This window comes from Rosa chinensis, chromosome 2 (genome assembly GCF_002994745.2).
Source record: "Rosa chinensis cultivar Old Blush chromosome 2, RchiOBHm-V2, whole genome shotgun sequence".
Lineage (NCBI taxonomy): Eukaryota > Viridiplantae > Streptophyta > Magnoliopsida > Rosales > Rosaceae > Rosa > Rosa chinensis.
The window spans coordinates 8,085,007-8,101,789 of record NC_037089.1 but is presented as its reverse complement, the minus strand read 5'-3'; the positions used below and the strand labels follow the sequence as shown (position 1 = coordinate 8,101,789).

At 38.9% G+C, this 16,783-nt stretch overlaps 1 protein-coding gene across 1 annotated transcript; it reads left to right on the top strand.

The window, feature by feature from the left end:
- The first annotated feature begins 1,145 nt into the window (after nt 1-1,145).
- Nucleotides 1,146-4,114, top strand: LOC112183440. The gene is made up of 7 exons (XM_024321819.2): nt 1,146-1,761; nt 1,926-2,445; nt 2,565-2,825; nt 2,933-3,024; nt 3,126-3,218; nt 3,318-3,400; nt 3,610-4,114. Exons 1-7 carry the CDS (start codon nt 1,243-1,245, stop codon nt 3,791-3,793), a joined length of 1,752 nt encoding a protein of 583 aa, XP_024177587.1. The 5' UTR covers nt 1,146-1,242; the 3' UTR covers nt 3,794-4,114.
- Nucleotides 4,115-16,783: the final 12,669 nt, after the last annotated feature.

Here is a 16,783-nt window from a genome sequence, read left to right as displayed (position 1 = left end):
CCACATCGAAAACATGGAAGAGCTCAGCCTCTTCCCCACCTATAAAAGGTTCTCTCATCTCTCCTCATTAATCACGCATTTGCTACTTACCTACTGTAACTTTGTCAACATAAATACATTGACTGACTTTGGCATCGGAGAAGAGAAGACCGCCCAACGCGGTCTCCCTCTGACGCCCTCTGTATTTTACTTGACAGGTAGCGGAAGCTCTGAGAATATTGAGAGTGGCGGTCCGCCCATCAGACCTGTGTAAACCAAGATTAAGCTACCGCTCAATCTTAAACATTAACACTGTACCACCCCACACATCATCACTATCTGAATTATCTTCTAGGTTTTTAACAACTTCTTCAGATAAGACTCTCTCTACATTGATTGCAGCATTAGTTGCAGTTTCTACAACTTGTGGAAGATGTCTTCCAGCTTCATCATCGAGTTGTGCAGATAATCCAATCATGAAGTGGATTAATGTCATTATCAAGCGGCTCGCTTGCAACATGAAGTAAATGTAAATCTATATAGTTGTTTTCATTGACCACATTATTCTTTGCCTGTTTATCTCGCAGCCACAGCTTCATGTTGTAGTAGTAGTTAACCTTTTCCAACTTCTGATATGCCAAACGGTTCATTTGCTTGGTATGAATAATAGCAAATGTACTCCAATTTCTCTCACACACAGAAGAAGAAGCCGTTTGTGCCAAAATACGCATTGCAATTTTCTGCATGTTTGGTGCAGAATACCCACATTGTGCCCATCAATCAGCTTGTAACTAGCTACTACAATGAGTTACTGCTACAGTACGTATATCAACATTTTCACCTAGATTCGCCTTGAGGGGATTTTCTACTCACCTAGATTCACTTTAAGGGGATTTCTCCTCACTCAGATTTGCCTTTAGGAGATCTCTCTTCACACAGATTTTCATTTAAAGAATTACTGAGGTTTTTTTTTAATTTTTTCCTCAAATTTTACTGATATTTCTTCACTTTATCAGGGATATATCGCAAATATCTAATATATCCCTGATATTTGATGATGTCGGAGAAATTTGGCTGAAACGATAAAAGATAAAATATTTACCTCTCTAAATATATCGGTACGTCGAAAAAAAAGGAGATATCGCAATATTTAAAATCTTACACACTTAACCCGCCAAACCCCGTGATCAAAACAAACTCTGAACCGCGAACCGGATCAACTAATCTAGGGTTTCTCTCTCAATTCCGCCCAAAATTGAAGGCATGGAAACCCTAAACCCCACCACCAGCACCACCGTGGACGACGCCGCGGCGAACATCGGCTTCTCAATCCTGATGCGCTTCTCTGACAGCCGTCGCGAAATCGACCTCGAAATCCGCAAGCTCATAACCGTCATGTGCCAGGTATTCCGAGACCACAAGGCTCCTCCGACGCCGCTGGCCTACTTGAGCGCCACGTGCTCCTCCCTCGACCTGATCGCCGCTTCGAAGCCCCGACCTTCCGATGACATGCTCCACGCCCACATCACAATTCTGTCCATCGTCATCCCCAAAGTCCCGCCAGCATTTCTCATCAACAATCTCCAGTTGGTCTGCAATTCCTTAGCCTTAGCTCTCCGTTCTTCATCTCCAAGTGCAAGCTTTGACAGTGCCGCCTGCACAGGAGTTAAATACATAGCTCAGTTGCTCATTAGCAGCGCTAACTGCGTCAACAACTGGTCACAAGTTTCGAAACCCTTCAGGTCCTTGTTCAGCTTCGCTTATGTCGTCTTCAGCATCGAGGTACATTACCTTTTCACTCTTTCGTTATTGCTCTATATTCATAATAATTGAACTTTACTGCAATTGGAATGGTGATGAGGATTTTTAGAGGTTTAGATGTAGTTGAGACTTGATAATTTAGTGAAATTGGAATGGTGATGAATGCTAACGGGTCTTTTGAACAGGTAAGAGAACAAGCAGGTTTGTGTGTTCACGACACACTGCAAAGTTTTCGAGGAACTCCCCTGTTTGGCCCTGCAAGTAAAACCATTACTGACTTGTTAATGAAAAAGTATCTTCCGCCACGTGTGGAATCAAATACTGATGGAGTTAATAGAATCAACCAACTCAAGGCCATGTATACTTTGAATCTTGTGATGCTATGCCTTGGCGCTATGTCAACCGAGGACAGAACTGCTGTGCTCGTCTACTTTAAGGATCTCTTGGAACTGCACCATACCTATGTTACAAGACTCATCACAGATGCTCTGTACAGACTCTGCCTCCATCCATCATCACCAGATGTTGACCTCGAATTGTTGCTCGATCTAATATGCTCAATATGTCTTTCTGTCTCCCAACACAAGATGAATTTCATCATGAAAACTATAGCTGGTTTGCTCAATTTTGGAGTGCCTAAAGTCTATTCCCTGAACAAGGAAATCTGCAAAATTAAACTCCCTATTATGTTTGATGCACTCATTGGTATAGACTCTTGTTTTCCCTCAACTCTTCTCTTAACCAACTTTTATTGCATATAATACAGCTTTGAGTACGTTAGATACCGTCTCCTCTTACTGACGTACTTTCTTTGCATTTGACAGTTTTACTCGAACAGTCTGACTTAAGGAACGTCCAAGATGCAGCAAACGCTCTTATGCGTCTTGTTGCTTATATTGATGAAGGCATGATTAAACAGGGAGTTGACCGTGCTCTGATGAATGCAAATATGGAAAATGGAAGCCAGTCTGAGCCAACTCTAATTGAAAAATTGTGTGCTACTTTTCCAAAGTTACTTTCTTATCGCTGCACTAATATCCGGCACCTTGTTTTTGAAATAGTCTCAACAATGTTCAATAAATTAGGTTAGTGTTTTCTGTCTCTCTGAAATTATGTTGTATAATCACTTAAACTTTTTGTGCATTTGTTTTCTACATGTAATAGAAGAAGTGTAATAGCTGTTATCCTACAGGAGTACACTCTGCTTATTTGATGAGGGGTACAGTCAAGACCTTGGCAGACATGCAGATTTTGCCTGATAGAGAATTCCCTTTCAAGGAAGAGGTGCTTGTTTTTCCTATATTAGATTTTAATAGACAAGGATGCTACTATCATTTTGTTCATGACTTTAAGTTTTAATGACTCAAATCTGAACATTTTTTCAGGTTAAGCTTCTTCTAGAAATGGTTAGTGAGAAATGTGGGCTTGATGCTATTTTGGCCATTATCCCTCAAGAACACATGGAACTGCTTGCAGAGGTCTGTTGAGAGAAGTCTTGAAATAAGAATGATCATGGTGTTCACTATTTGGTTCTCATCTAAATTACCCTTTTTTTTTTGTAATTGTGTTGAAAACAGATCAATCAACAACTGGGTTCTAAATCTGTGGATGCTAGTTCTCATGTATCCAAAGCAATTACATCTGGGAATAACTTATCTCAGTAAGTGTTTCATCCAATTTTGAAATAGATTAGCAGACTAGAAACAGCAGTCAATATTCTTCATACTCCCTCTTTCATGAGTGCTAACTTCATTTGCTCTTTGTGGTCGTGATTAATAACTAGTTGTCTAGACTGTTGAATTGAGTCATGTATTTTTCAATTGTATCTTGTTTCTGTTCGCATTAACACACTGTGTTTGTTACTACCAGGTCCAAGTATGTGGACAATTATCGTCGATACTACAATATGAAACGGAAATTGGCTGGTAAAGAGAGTTTGTCTGATCTCCAGTGGAGAGCAGTTTTGGATAGGCAGGCTAGGAGAGATGCCAGGCAGGCTATCAGTAAAGGGATATTAGGTGCAGCCAGGATGGCAAAGAAGCTTAAACTCTAAATAGATTAGAGCTTAAACTAGTTCGTACTTACCTAATTATTTTGTTAACTTGCTTACGAAATATATATTATATCATTCAGTCAGTTATTTCTGTTAAATTGAAGCTTATGTTGGTACTGTATAGCTCCCCTACATTGTTCTGGTTATGTTGTTATTGGGGCTCCATTTATGGGCTAATATCTATTATACTCTGACTGAAAAATTGTGTGCCACACTATGGTGGTCTGTGACTGCTGTTTGGTTCTGATATTGCTGCTGTCTAAGAGTATGTTGTTATCTTTGGTAATTGAATGCATCCAAGTTGAGAAACGTTGGACCAGATGACAATGGATTAATTGGTAAGGGGTGTTATTTTGTTGCTCTCCACTTATTGCTGCTGCTGCTTCGTTTGTAAGTCTTGAAGCCATACATTGGGGAAGTTGCATGTTAACCGAAATACAGAGACTATTCTATTAAATGAACAGTTAACTCATCGTTTAAATATGTATAATTTGTCGGCCAATTTGTGGCAAAGGAAGGTATTGGTTTGGATTCTTCTCTATTTAATGTTGTTTTGAACCATTGTTCTTGAAGTCCATTCTATTATCTTCATTAGTTATTGAGAATGCAGCACTCAAGCTTCTGCAGTGCAGGAAGTCAGTAAGGCAATGCCTGTCGAGGATGTTGTTGCAGCTGAACATGTTGAAAATAACCTGTTGAGATAATGAATAATGAAGGAGCAAGTGTATCATCTTTTGCTTTAGGAGTTTCCATCAATATCATTTCTTTCCTCCCAAGTTCTAATCAAATTTTCTTTGGTGGTGAACATTGCCTTGGTCATACCATTGAGTTTGGCTTCAATAGTATTAGCAGAATGAAACACAATTCTTTCGTACAGTGCTTCTCAAAAGGCTGCACTTCCTGCATCTGCAAAGACTTGATGCAATCTCCATAAAGTCTAGTAAAGAACTGTATCACCTCAAACTCTTGAACCAGGTATCCCTTAAAGAATGTGACAAACTTGGTCCTTGTTTCTTCTCACTGGCAGTGACTGTTGGCTGGTATTGGAAGGTGATAGTAGACCTGTAAATGGATCGGATTTGGATCGGATCGACTTAAATCCAAATCCGTTTACTTAAAAAAAAATTCGATCCAAACCCGCTCCATTAACCCGGCGGATCATTGATAGCTCGATCCAAATCCGTATCCGCCGGGTTAATGGATACCCGATCCGCTAATCCGACCCGTTTATAATTTCAAATATTTTAAAATTTTAAATAGTAATATTAAATTTATATCATTATACCTCATAAGATATTAATAAAATATTAAAACAACATGAAAACTATCACCAAAAGTAGAATTACGTTATCAAAATTCTTAATGCTACCCATTCCTTAAATTTCTGCAAAAAATTTGTATTAGAAATTCTTCATATTTTATATTTTATATTTAAAAAAAATAATAATATATTAATAAAAAATAATATTTTATTATTACAAAAACGGGCCGGATCATTAACGGATCGGATCGACTTAAATATGTATTTGATCCGTTAAATAAACGGGTTAACGGATTCGGATCATTAACGGATCAACGGATCATAATTTTCGATCCAAACCCGTCCAATAGTCATGGATCTGGAGCTGGTCCGGATCAAAATCCTGTCCATTTATAGGTCTAGGTGATAGCATCACCTGGCTTTGATTTGCTGCTGTTGAGTTATGATAAGCAGCAACATTTCTTTTAATGGCATGTGCCAGGATGTCACTTAATGCTTTGACGCACACATCCCACCAACTTCAGCGATACCCATGGGAGCAACCAGGCTGTGTTGATAGAAGAAGTTTACTGAAATTTCTCTGGCCATGAAGGCTTGTAGGAGTGGAATGTCATAGCTGTCGGATAAGCAGGAGAAAAGGGGTTCCATTGATGGCATTGGGGCATGTGAGTGATGTGACAGTCTCATCTGCTAGTTCATAACTCAACAGCATCCTCTTCACAACATTTTGAAACCCGAACATCTCTAGCCACAGCCACAAGGCCATAACCTTCATAGACTCCACCAGATCACGACAGAGAAGGATCACCAGAATGGTGTACAGCTCTCCTCCATTGCAGGTCACAGAAAAAGAAGGTATCGAGTTTGAAGCCATAATGTTGCACCAATTATGTATTGTGCAACATAAATCTTTGCTTGTTGTGCATGGAATACTAGCTGATAGCTAGGTTCATTTCCTCGGATCTTTATCGAGTCTCGATCTCGCAGAACTAGCTCAAAAGATAAAGAAGTATCTGTGGAAAGTATAGGAACAATAATCAATGTTGGCAGCAGCCAACATCTTGTACGTGTTTTTCCTTATAGCTATTGTAAGCTAAGGTACCGATATAAAGCTAGGATGTTGTATAATCTCAATATCAGAAATGAGATCAAGAGGAATGATATTCTTCCTCTCATATTTCAACATGATATCAGAGCAGAAATCCTCACAGGACCTGCATCTGTATTGTTCTTTCAAAATTCTATTGTGTTCCTCTATCATCCTCATTAAGACGACAGAAGGAGAAGGTTCTCTCGTTGCAAAGACAAAAAGCCCAGATGGGAACCCAAATCAGCGTCTGTGCTCAGGGTTTCTAAATGAGTTCAACTACCTTCCTTGGTCAAGAGCCATCACTCTAGCTCTTGGTGGAAGATCAAATTTAGCTTCATCAACGACAAAAACAACATCCTAGATGCCTCATCATCTGAATATGAAAGTTGGTTATCCAAAGACCAACTTGTTATGTCATGGCTCCTTAATTCAATGGAGCCAAAACTTGCTGAAATCTTCAGCTATTCAGAGTCATCTCCACATCTTTGGGATGATGTCTAAGACATGTATGGCAACCTAAACAATGCAGCAAGAGTGTTCCAACTCAAAAAGGATCTTGCAGGGATTCAACAAAGTATACTCTCATTTGTTCAACATCTTGGCAACCTAAAAGTCAAGTGGAATGAACTTGATATGTATAGACCTCACACCATTGACGCCACCATATTGTTGAAAAGAGCTGAAGAAGAAAAAGTGTTCCAACTGCTTGCAAGTTTGGGATCTGAATATGAAGATCTCAAAATCCATTTTTGATAAGCCCTGAGCTTTCTTCATTCATAACAGTATGCAACTCCATTCAACGTGAAGAAGTGCGCAAAAAGGTAATGAATGTGGACACCATTGCTGGAGGGTCAAAAGCTAGAGCATTTGCTGCAAACAAAAGTGTCATAAGCAACAGAACTACAAGGGCAAGAGGCCAGATCTGAAGTGCACACATTGTGAACGCATTGGACGAATTGGTATAGGCCACATAAGAGAGAGATGTTGGATATTGCATCCAGAACTAAAATCTAAGTTCAATGAGGAGCAGAAGAATCAAAGAGGCACCATTCAGAGAAGCTCTTATATCTCTAATCCAAATGCAAACTTCAGCAACACTTATGAAGATATGATGAACTTCACATCCAATCCAATAACTCTCATAAATGAGTTTGCTACATATCTTCAAAAGAAGCAAGGCAGTTTAGATAGCAATGAAAATGGAAGCACAATTGCTATGCTTGGAAAGTTTGATGGTTTTCTGGAAAAATCAAATATGGCTTCTTTAGAGGATATACCGGGTATTATTTGTGCCATTTCTACTACTTTAGATGTCAGTAAGAATCATGATTTTTAGATAGTGGATTCAGGTGCCTCAGATCACATGACAAACAATTCTTCCATATTACATGATTTTCAAATCTTGTCAAAACCTTCACATGTCTCAATTGCAAATGGCAACAATGTTCCCATCTTAGGGAAAAGGAAAATTAAATCTTTTTTCAGATAGTGTTGAGTCATTTGTATTATTGTACCCTCATTCCCATTCCAACTCCTGTCTGTAGGAAGGTTAACAAACTTGTTGGATTGTCTAGCTATTTTCTCTTCTTATAATGTTGTGATTCAGGATCAAGTGTCCAAGAACAAGATTGGTGAAGGGTTCTTTCTAAATCGATTGTACTACATATCAACTTCATCAAGCTTTTCAAAGTGTTTTCTAACAGAGTCCAAATCTGGAACACATGAACAATTGTGGCATAAATGCCTAGCTCATCCTGATAGTTTTGTATGAAAAGCAGAGAAAAACATAGAGAAAACAAACTTGTATTGAGAAATAGAGTTCTGATTCACCGAGAAAGAATAGTAGATGCAGTACTTATACTATGTGAGAATGCACAGATGCAAGCCACGTGTTATCTAACTAATGATCAGGATTGAAAAGCTAATGGTGCCTCAACACCCCTCCTCAGCTTGAAGATACGATACAAGCTTCAAGCTGACTAACACTCCGGCTTGGAGCATCAAGCTGCTGCTCTTTGGTGAAGATATCAGGCTAGATACTCGCTTCATCCAGGAGGAATGAGTGGCAGTGATTGGCATAGCTTCAGAGGATAAGAGGCATGCCTACAGTTCAACATAGTAGTATCTGGAGGAGTTGCCATAACTGTAGTCATTGGAGCAGAATTTACAAGGCCATCAACTTCAAATGTGGTAGTAGTAGATGTACTTGGCACAATGGCCGATAATAGGGAACCAAGTAAGTCCATTGCAGCATTGTTTGAATTAGGTGGCGCAGCTGAAACAGAACTAAATGGACCACCCGAAACAGAACCATGCGGATCAAATTCATCAAAAAGCTGTAGTTCCTGTTTTGCAGAGGATGCTGAAGTAACTGAAGCACTAGTTACTTGACTTGGATTATAGCTTGCAGGAGTAGAAGAAGATCTGGGAACAAAAGAAGTTTGAGCAGTGGTTGCTTTGCTTGGACTACTGGTTGCAGGTGGAGAAGAAGCTCTAGGAGTAGAAGAAGATCTGAGAACATAAGAAGTTTGAATAGTGGTTGCTTTGCTTGGACTACTGGTTGCAGGTGGAGAAGAAGCTCTGGGAGTAGAAACTCTGATATCAACAACAGGGACACTAGCTTGTGCCTTTCGATCATCCCTTATCTTGTAATCCCCCATGACTTGATCAAATTTATTGACAGCTGTATTTGAGTTGAAGGTGCCTCTGAAAGTGACAAGACCCGCCTCGGATTGCACCCTGGAATCCGAAGTGGCCCTACGGGACCCACTTTTAAAGAAGATTTACCAAAAATTTTGGCATAACCTCCCTTAAAAATGGACAATCCAAAAACCTGTGGAAAACAAATTTCACTTCTAATAATCCAACCACATACTCCTGGAGCTACCCTGCTCCCATCATTCAACCAACTCAAACCCACAAATAATAGTAGTATATCAAGTACTTAAAGTCTAAGAAACTCCAAGGTTTAAGATACTACAATTCACAAAGTTAGGTCGTAGACCTCTAATATAATTCATTACAAGTCTGGGTCACAAATCCTATAGTAATCAAAGCAATTCTAGGAACGTAAATTAACATAGAGTACAGTAGGTTAAACAGGTAACCTACGAAATATGATGACGAAAGCGGATGCAGTCACTATGGCTCACTCCCGGACGCCGAGCAGCAATACTAAAAACTGGGCATTTGAAACCGAAGGGCCCAGGGGAAAGTACATAAAAACATTAGCGTGAGTGGACAAAAATAAATGTTTGTAAAACGAAAGAAATAGAGTTTATACTTTCCCACATTTATTTCCTTTAAAAACCCGATGCATGCAATGATTAACGAAAATAAAACAAGAGGAGTTCCACTCATAAAAACCGACTAGCCCCGCTAGTCACAAATGATTAAAAGAAAAGGTTGAAACTCTGACACTCAAGGAAATAAAACCAGCCCCGCTGGCTAAAATAAATCGGACTAGCCCCACTAGTCGTAAATAGTATAATGAGCATACGAGTGAGCCTCCCAGGCTAAAGTACTCCCATTACTCCCGTAATATACCCTTACGCCACTAAGTGTAGCGATAGGATACTGGGCTTCAGAATTACTGTCACATAGACAGTAACCAGCGCCACAAAGGCGGAGGGCTTCGGTGATCCCATCACCTCGCCACAAAGGTGGAAGATCAAAGCTAGCAATGATAAGTCACCCATAGTATGGCAAAAGAAAATCCGAAAACCTCATAAATCCATAAAACTTCCCCAACTCTCGTAAATGAATTTCCAACGACGTGTCCCACATGGCAAGATAATCTCAAGTTCAAAAATAAATAGGAGATAAATAAATATAAAGACTAACTCCATCGAAATCTCATTTCGAAAATATCTTAAAAATCTCAAATCGACGAATATAAATATAATATAAATAGTATAAATCCGGAAATCACATCGGAAATAAATAAATAAGAGAAGATAAGCATAATCCAATGACGTGACCCCGCACGCCATAAAATCTTCAAATAATCAAATAACCAAAAATGTTTCCGAAAATAACCATATGCTCGAGAAAGTAATACGATAAACAAATTATCATCTCAGAAATAAATAATTAAATGCATGCATCATTCTTTGAAAATAAAAGTCCACTCATAGTATATGGTCAATCCTGACGTCGCTCGGTATTTTCCTCGTACGAAGACTCCTCTCGTCCTGTACTAATAGCACTCGTAAAAATATATTTACAGGACATAAATTAACTTTACGATAATTAGAAATTGAAATTCATAACGTCCCCCCATCAAAATCCAACTCCTGAATTCACATCGAATCCATCCACAATACTCCAACAATATTCATTCATCGATATATAAATTCTAAAGTGAATTCGAAAGAAATTTGGCGATCGAATTCACGTAAATCGATAATTAACCATTTATACTCAATTCGTAATTCCTCCAATTTCCACCGAACTTGATGTATAAAATTCTACAATCATTATAGGATTTTTGGAGCCAAAACAGTAATTAAAACTCAGCTCTACGCGCCACCCACAGTGGCCGCGCGTGGGACCTACGCGCTGGCGACCACTACCTCCGATGGCCACCAAATTCCGGCCACAGCAACATCACAACAGACCCAATAATTTTCTCAACTACAACACATTCCAATTTTACTTTTAAACGCTCGAAAATGGCCGGTGAAGAAAACCCAGAAATTTCAAACCCTAGGTTTGAAATTTCCTTCAATTCGTCCTCCACACGGTAAATTGGAGCTAGAAACTTGAGGGCAAACGATCACCGGCTCGAGGCGCCCCTATTAGACTAGGTTTGGCGGTCGGAGATGGCCGGAAATGAAGGAATTGCCGGAAGAAGCCAAACTGCAGCTGTCATGGTTCTTGCTTCAATTTGAGGTTTCTTGGCCAAATCGTTGAAATCCCAGGGCACCAGTGTGGGAAGGGAGAAGAGGCGACCTTATGGTGGCCGGTTGTCCACTGATTGATGGCCGGACGGTGGAGAATTTAGGGGAAGAAGAAACCGGCGAAAATGAGGGAGGAAGAGATCGGGGGAGAGAAAAGGGAGAGTTACCGTGGGTTTCCGAAAATGGAAACCTACAGTGGTAACTTTCCACATATATATATATATTTTTATTACCATGAACAGTAACTTCAACATTTTAAGCTATAACTTTCATATAAGAACTCCGATTTAAGTGCACCACATGGTCACGGACTCGGTTTAACGTCCCCTACAACTTACATGAAGGAAATTTTCTCAAATTGTTAACCCATAAAAAGTCAACTTCTAGCCACCCCCCTAAAAGGTAAAACTATAACCGCGAATGGTAAAACATACAGTAATTCGTGTAATTCAGTAAAAGGGGTAAATCAGATGCGGTGTGTAACAGAAAGTTCCTATATTTTGTGACTGTACCAACTTGTGTTGTGACATAGGTCTACGAGAAAAGCTTCCAACATTATTTGGCTGTGTCATTTCATTGCCCTCCATTAAATGCTGAGTAGGAAATTGAGGATACTCAATGTATGAACTTGATGCAATGTTCTGCGACTTTAAATTCCTGTAATGCCACTTATATGTCGAGTGATCATGTACAAGTTTGTTGCAAACTTGACGCACAATGGAGCCACCAAAGCCTTGATTTGAAATGTCAGGTAAATGAGATACACCTCCTTGTGAACTGTAGTTCTTGTTTCCTCCATTTTGTTGCTGTTGAACAACAGGTTGTTGTAGGAAGAAGCCATTACCATTATACTGTGAAACATTTCCTTTGTAGTTTGAAGCAAGTTGCTGATGTTGGGGATAGTAACCATTTTGATGTGAATAACTTGTTCCAGTGCTCAAATTATGTTGCTGCATCCTTCCATTGTAGAACATATGACTTCCCCCTCCATTTTGAGCAACAAAAACAGCAAGGGACACCATACTACCAATATCAGCACCATTCCATTGCATTCCTTGATTTAAACCTGGATTACTAGCAGGCATTCCATTCTGCATAGTCTTCATAGATTGATCCATAGTAGACTCCTCATCAAGTAAAAGAGAACAAAATTTAATCATTGTCATAGTTGTAATATGAGCTTTGATCACGATTTTGAAAGTCATGTACTCAGAGGGAAGCCATTGACAGCAACGATAATAATCTCTTCATCAGGAATATGAATGCCAACAGAAGCTAATTGATCAGTAATGTCCTTGATACGTTGAAAATACTTCTCTATAGTATCATTACCTTTCTGGATTGTGTACAGTTTTGTTTGGAGTTGCATTGCGGCTGTTCTAGAAGAGACAACATATCTCACCCTCAAATTTCTCCAAACTTCACATGAATTATTGCTTCCAACCACAAATAATAATGCTTCACTAGATAAAGTGGCGGTGATAAGAGTCATCAATGCTTTATCATTCTTTTCCCATTCTTGAAACTCCCTTGTAACTCCAGCATTTATGGTACCATCAGTCACCAAGAATTGAGGTGGAGAAGAATATGAACCATCAATGTATCCCTCTCAGCCAAGACTTATGAGCATATTTTTCATTTGAAATAACCAAGTAATGTAATTGCTATCATCCAGCTTCACAGGCAGTAAATTGTAAATGCTCGAAAGCATATAGATGAGTGGCTGGTTGTTGTTATTCATGACAATAATGATAACAAAATACCAATGCTTCCACTTCAAGTGATTATGACACAATCAATAAGAAGCAGTAAACTTTATCCTTCATCAACCACATAAGAAAGGATTTTCCATTATGACCTTTACTGAGAAACAAAACATCCAGACAAACCCCAAAATATGCCACCAATTATCTTCACTTAATCAACCAGACCATAAGGCTTGAATCTGAGTATGAACAAGAGAATCTGAGAGCTCAAGTAACTAGAAGAGCAGAAACTATATGCTAGAGAGGAACAACTTCAAGGAATGACCAAATCGAACAAAGGTAATAAACTGAAAGCTTGAATATCAATTATCTCTTGCACAAACGAGAAGCAACAAATCTGAGTCTTCAATTTCTTCAAACGAAAAAGCTAGGGTTTCAATTCTCGCTTTCAACTTCACTATGAATCTCAAACTTCACTATGAATCTTGTATAGAATATGAAAGTAGTATACTGTAATCACCAATCCAAGGCTTCGAAGCCACAAATATCAACAAATTTCAATAATCTTGATGACAATCCCTAAATTTTCCAGATCTAGAAGGATGAACTTACCTGAAGCAATCTGAAACTTGAATTGATCTCTGATATGCAAGAATCTGAAGCAAGAAGATAGAGAAGCTTCATGAAACACAAGCAGCTAGAGCTCCGATACCCAATCCAGATCGAACCTGGCTCTTGATGCCATGATAGTTTTGTATGAAAAGCAGAGAAAAACAGAGAGAAAACAAACTTGTATTGAGAAATAGAGTTTTGATTCACCGAGAAAGAATAGTAGATGCAATACTTATACTATGTGAGAATGCACAGATGCAAGCCACATGTTATCTAACTAATGATCAGGATTGAAAAGCTAATGTTGCCTTAACACATCCTTCCTTTCATGTTTTGTCAATGTTGTTTCCTAGTTTTTGTAAAGTCTCCCATGAGTGTGAGACATGTCATACGTCGAAATCTACTAGATTGCCTTTTTAAAATCTCTCAATCTAGTGTAACTCAACCTTTTGAGATTGTACATTATGATGTATGGGGACCAACATCCCTAGAATCATTTGATGGCTATAGGTTTTATGTCACCTTTATTAATGATTTCACTCAAACCACTTTTGTATATCTTTTAAAGTTCAAGAGTGAAGTCTTCAAGTGTTTCCAAGATTTTCATAACCTTGTCACAAATCATTTTTCATCTAAAATTTGCATTCTAGCTAAGGTCAGGCAATGACACTGAATACACATCCAAATCATAACTGATTATCTCAGTGCTCAAGGGATTATTCATCAAACTAGTACGTTGTGTGGGAACACCACAACAAAATGGCATTGCAGAATGCAAAAATAGAGATTTACTTGAAAAAGCTAGGGCCTTGATACTTCAAACAAATGTTTCAAAAAAATCTGGTCTCAAGGAATTCAAACTGCAACTTATATTATAAATAGATTCCTAGCGTTGTGTTAAATTTCAAATCTCCATTTGAAATTCTAAAGGATCGAAAGGTTGACATAACAAACCTTTGAGTATTTAGCTGTACGTGTTTTGTACATGTTCAATCAAATGATCGAGATAAGTTTGATTCTAGAGTTGTCAAATGTGTGTTCCTAAGGTCTTCATCTACCCAAAAGGGCTACAAGTGTTATAATTCAAATACCAGAAAATTATTTGTTTCAAGGGATGTTTGTTTTGATGAGTCTGACTCTTTCCTTCAGTTATTTGATAAGGAACATCAGGTGGAGCATATTTATAAATTGTTTCCCACACCAATTCCTGTTGAAGCTGTAGTAGGCACTCCTAGTTCACAACAACCAGTTCAACAATTTGTGGACATCGAAGAGGTACCTGCAGAGTCCAACACTCAAGATCATCAACAAGAGGTGGTACCAAACATGTCTCAACCTCGAAGAAACCCACCAAGGGTGAGACATCCACCATCAAGACTTCAGGAATATGAGACTTACACACCACGTTATCCTCTTGCATAAGTTGCTCACTCCACCAATACCTCCTCTCCTCATAGTGTTTTCCTCATCAAAATTTCCAAAGAAACCGAACCAAGGAATTTTGAAGAAGCAAATCAATCACTAGTTTGGAAGAAAGCTATGCATGATGAACTCAAAGCTCTTGATGATAACAAAACTTGGAGTATAGTCAAGCTTCCCAAAGGGCAGAAAATTGTAGGGGCAAGATGGATTTACAAAATCAAGTTCAACTTCGATGGTTCAATTGAGCGACATAAGGCAAGGTTAGTTGCTCGTGGCTTCACTCAAACCTTTGATGTTAATTATAAGGAGACCTTTGCTCCAGTTGCTAAAATGAACACAGCTTGAGTTTTGTTATCTGTTACTATGAATTGTGGCTGGTCTCTATACCAAATGGACGTCAATAACGCCTTCTTGCATGGGGATCTAGAAGAAGATGTGTATATGAGATTACTCCTGGACATCCAGGTGAAAGTGAAGTTGGAATGGTGTGCAAACTTCACAAGGCCTTGTATGGTTTGAAACAATCCCCACGTGCTTGGTATTTCAAACTGAGTTCGGTTCTTCTTGCCTCAAGCATCAAGAGAAGTCATGCAGACTCCTCCCTATTTGTTCGAAATGGCAAGACGGGTAAGTTGGTTGTTCTAGTGTATGTGGATGACTTAATCATCACTGGATACAATATGAATGAGATTAAGTCTCTCAAGTTAGCCTTGCATAATACCTCTGCCATTAAAGATCTTGGACTATTAAAGTACTTTCTTGGAATTGAAAATGGATCACTAGCTCCTCAAATGGTATGTTCTTAAATCAACACAAATATGTTGTTGATCTTCTTGATGAGGCAAGAATGAAGGAGAGTAAGCATGCACGCATTCCTCTTAACAGCAGACTTAAAATAGATGTTGAAGGAGAACCTCTCTCGGATATTTGTGTTTGTCAACGCCTGCTGGGTGAGCTCATCTATCTCACCATTACAAGACCAAACCTCACTTATGCTATGAGTTTGGTCAGTCAATTCATGCACTCCCCTACCACTCATCATCTACAGATTGTCAAAAGGATTCTTCGCTACTTAAATAGCACAGTTGATTGAGGAATTGTTATGAAGAACAATGGTCACTTCAACCTTGTGGGCTACTCAGACTCAGACTGGGCAGGAAATGCCACTGATAAAAAGTCTACAACTGGGTACTGTACTTTCATTGGAGGCAACCTAGTTACTTGGAAAAGTAAGAAACAAATCGTGGTTGCTCGTTCTAGTGCCGAAGCTGAGTATCGTGCAATGGCATCCACAGCTTGTGAACTCATATGGTTAAAGACATTGTTGGGTGACTTGGGTATTGTGTGCCCTGCGCCCATATCTCTATATTGTGACAACTAGGCTGCCATGCATATTGTAGCCAATACTGTCTTCCATGAACGCACCAAACATATTGAAGCAGATTGTCACTTTGTTCGAGACCAGGTTCAGTCTAAACTTATTGAAACAGTGTACACACGATCATGTGATCAACTAGCAAATATTTTTACCAAGATTCTCGCTTCCGCTAAGTTTGATAGTCTGCTTTCCAAGCTTGGCTCAAGGAACTCCCTTTATCCAGCTTGAGGGGGAGTGTGGAAAGTATAGGAACAATAGTCAATGTTGGTTGCTGCCTACATCTTGTATGTGTTTTTCCTTATAGCTAGGCAGATTTCTTTGAGTGCATCTTTAATGCATTCACATATGCATTAGTAAGCTGTATCAGTTTTGTCATAGACAAAGCCTTAATGCTTTGTCTGGTATTTGGTTGTAAGGCACCGATATAAAGCTAGGATGTTGTATAATCTCAATATCAGAAATGAGATCAAGAGGAATGATATTCTTCCTCTCATATTTCAACAGTATCGTTATGTAAAACATATTTGAAGTGGTGATATACACTTATATGGATCCCTGGAGGGTCATCTCACTTCCAACTGAATATTTGAAGTGACTAAATTAAGATTCACCGCAGCTCC